Here is a 2,390-nt window from a genome sequence, read left to right as displayed (position 1 = left end):
CATAACCTGGGAGCAACGCAGCCAATAGAACCTTCGAGAAGCAGACTCACAGCCTGCTGCAGCTGGCCCTGCTCGAGCAGCTGAGGTGGGCTGGATGATCTCTAGAGGTCTCTTTCAGCATCCATTCTGTGCTGCTGTGACTCTGTCTCTATCATGGTTTAAGCTATAAAAATGAGAGCTATAAAAATGGAACGCTGTGTTAAGAGCACAAGGCTCTGCTAGCAACGACCTTGCCGTGGCTCCTTGCTGTGCTGAGCCCAACCGAGTTTTTAAGAGTAGATTTTTAGTGTGAGCAAAAGTGTGATTATTTTATTTTGTAATTCATGTAAATAAAGTGAGTTTGGTTTGTGTTTTTTTTCTAAATAAGACTCTTCCAGAGCTCAGGTGAGGCTGAACCTGAGGGAAAGGGGCAGACCCTCGCAGAGGGCAGAGCCACATCATGATAGGGGGGCCAGCAGGATCAGGGGGCCATGCGACACCCCCTGCTCACATCCTGCCGGCTCCAGGAAGATGGTTGCACAAAGGACTCGGGGCGCAGCTCCAGGGACAGGGGTTTGGTGACCTGGCTCCAGCGCCTCTGGGGCCAGGGGCTAGGAGCTGTCGGGGGCTTCAGGGCTGTCGGGGGCTTCGGGACTGGGGGCTGCAGCCCTCCGCTTCAGAGGGACGATGCAGACGCTGTTCTTGGCCTCTTTGACTCTCCACCACCGGCCAAGCCTGCAGATGAGAGAGATGGGGGCTACCCTCCGCCGAGCCCTTGGAGGAGCAGGGGGGGGCTGTGCCCCTGGGCAGCACCAGGGAGGGGGGACAGTACCGGTGCTCCTGTCCAAGGCCAGCCACCAGGAAGTCACCGGCTGCAGAGAACTTGAGGCTGTTCACAAAACCCACCTGGAGGGGACAGGGCAGGGTGAGGGGCTCTGGCAGCCTCCTCCTGCCGCCCAGGGAGGGGAGCCCCTGCCCAGAGATGCCCCAAGCCCAGCTCCAATCCCCCACCTCCCCATCCATACCAACGGGATGTCCCAGAGGGGCTCCAGCTTCCGAAATCCCTCACCGCACTTCCAGAGCTTCACGCTGGCGCTGTGGGAGCCTGGGGCAGAGAGAGAAGACTGCCATGCACTCCCACCCAGGTAAGGGAGCAGGACGCCCCCCTCTCCACACCCCCACTCCAAAGCAGCTGCCACACACCTGTAGCCAGGAGGTCCCTGTTGCGCAGGGCGGCCACTGCTGAGATCCAGTATGGCTGCTGCAGGCCCTGGGCATCCTGCATGCCATGTGCCTGCCGGGCCAGTGCCAGCGGCTTCTTTTTCGTTAGCCCCCACAGGGCTAGGGACCTGCCAGGGAGGGAAGGGGCGAGGGGGCCGAGGGGGGCACCGCCTGCGCACCCCAGGCACCACCCCGGCCCTGTGCTCACCCGTCATCGGCGCCTGACACCATGTGCTCCTCACTGATGAGCTGGATACAATCGATGGAGCCCCTGTGAAGAGAAGGGGCAACTGCCATCAGTTATGAGCATGCTTTGGGATCCTATTTAGGAGACAAGGGCTCACCGGGGCATCAGCATCCCCACAGTGCCGGCAGGCTCCTAGTGATGCTTGGCACCTGCACACCGCTGCCCCAGCCTGACCCCCCTGCCTGCAGCCCCCTCTCCCGCCCCAGACCTACTGGTGCCCGTAAAACACAAGCTGCGACTCCTCCGGGATCTTCCAGAGCCGCACGGTACCGTCCCGGCCCCCTGCCGTCACACAGCACTCCCGGCTCAGGCTGTCCAGCCCCGTGATGACATCCTGGTGCCCGAACCTGGAGAAGGAGATGGCAAAGTGCTGTGGCAAGCAGGGCCCTCTGCTACCACAACTCCCCCGGGCCTGCTGGCTCTTGTGACTTCTGACATCCCCAGGCAGGAGTGGCTGCGCAGCTTGGGGTGCGGGCAGGAGGCAGAGCTGCCCTTCCTGCTGGGGACGTGGAGGGGAGGATGCTGCTGGAGTCAGAGCATTGGTGGCTTTGTAGCTCCCGAGCTCGGCCACGTCAGCCCAAAGCAGCACAGGATCCTTGGACGGTGGGAGGCAGAAAAAGGGATTCGCCCCGGCGTGGCCCCGCAGAGGGGAGGGAAGGCTTCACTTTCAACTTTGGCTTCGGCTTTGGCGTGGCCTTCTCCTTCCCTCTGTTTCAACAGCCCAGCAGAGCAGCTGGTGCTTTGTGGCAAAGATGAAGCGCGTGGACAGGCGTTGTCCTAGAGCACTGGAAAGAGTGGCTGTCCTGCCACTCTCCGGAGGCTGCCGGGTCCTCCTCCAGCTGAGGTGTCTCCTTTCCTGTTAGACCTCAGGAAGAGGAGATACCCCAGCCTGCAGAGCATCCTAGGGCTGGGGCTCCAGCGTTGTCTCTGCCTGAGCAGAGTC

At 61.4% G+C, this 2,390-nt stretch overlaps 1 protein-coding gene across 1 annotated transcript; it reads right to left on the bottom strand.

The window, feature by feature from the left end:
- Positions 1-567: 567 nt before the first annotated feature.
- On the bottom strand, positions 568-1,264 carry LOC126037517 (U3 small nucleolar RNA-interacting protein 2-like). The gene is made up of 4 exons (XM_049797854.1): positions 1,183-1,264; positions 1,005-1,084; positions 812-885; positions 568-714 (listed from the first exon to the last, which is right to left on the bottom strand). The coding sequence occupies exons 1-4, from the start codon at positions 1,262-1,264 to the stop codon at positions 591-593; spliced, it is 360 nt and encodes a 119-aa protein (XP_049653811.1). The 3' UTR covers positions 568-590.
- Between the last annotated feature and the right edge of the window lie 1,126 nt (positions 1,265-2,390).

The sequence above is a fragment of the Accipiter gentilis genome, unplaced genomic scaffold, assembly GCF_929443795.1.
Source record: "Accipiter gentilis unplaced genomic scaffold, bAccGen1.1, whole genome shotgun sequence".
Lineage (NCBI taxonomy): Eukaryota > Metazoa > Chordata > Aves > Accipitriformes > Accipitridae > Astur > Astur gentilis.
The sequence above is the reverse complement of the archived record's forward strand: the minus strand, read 5'-3'. Positions and strand labels throughout refer to the sequence as shown.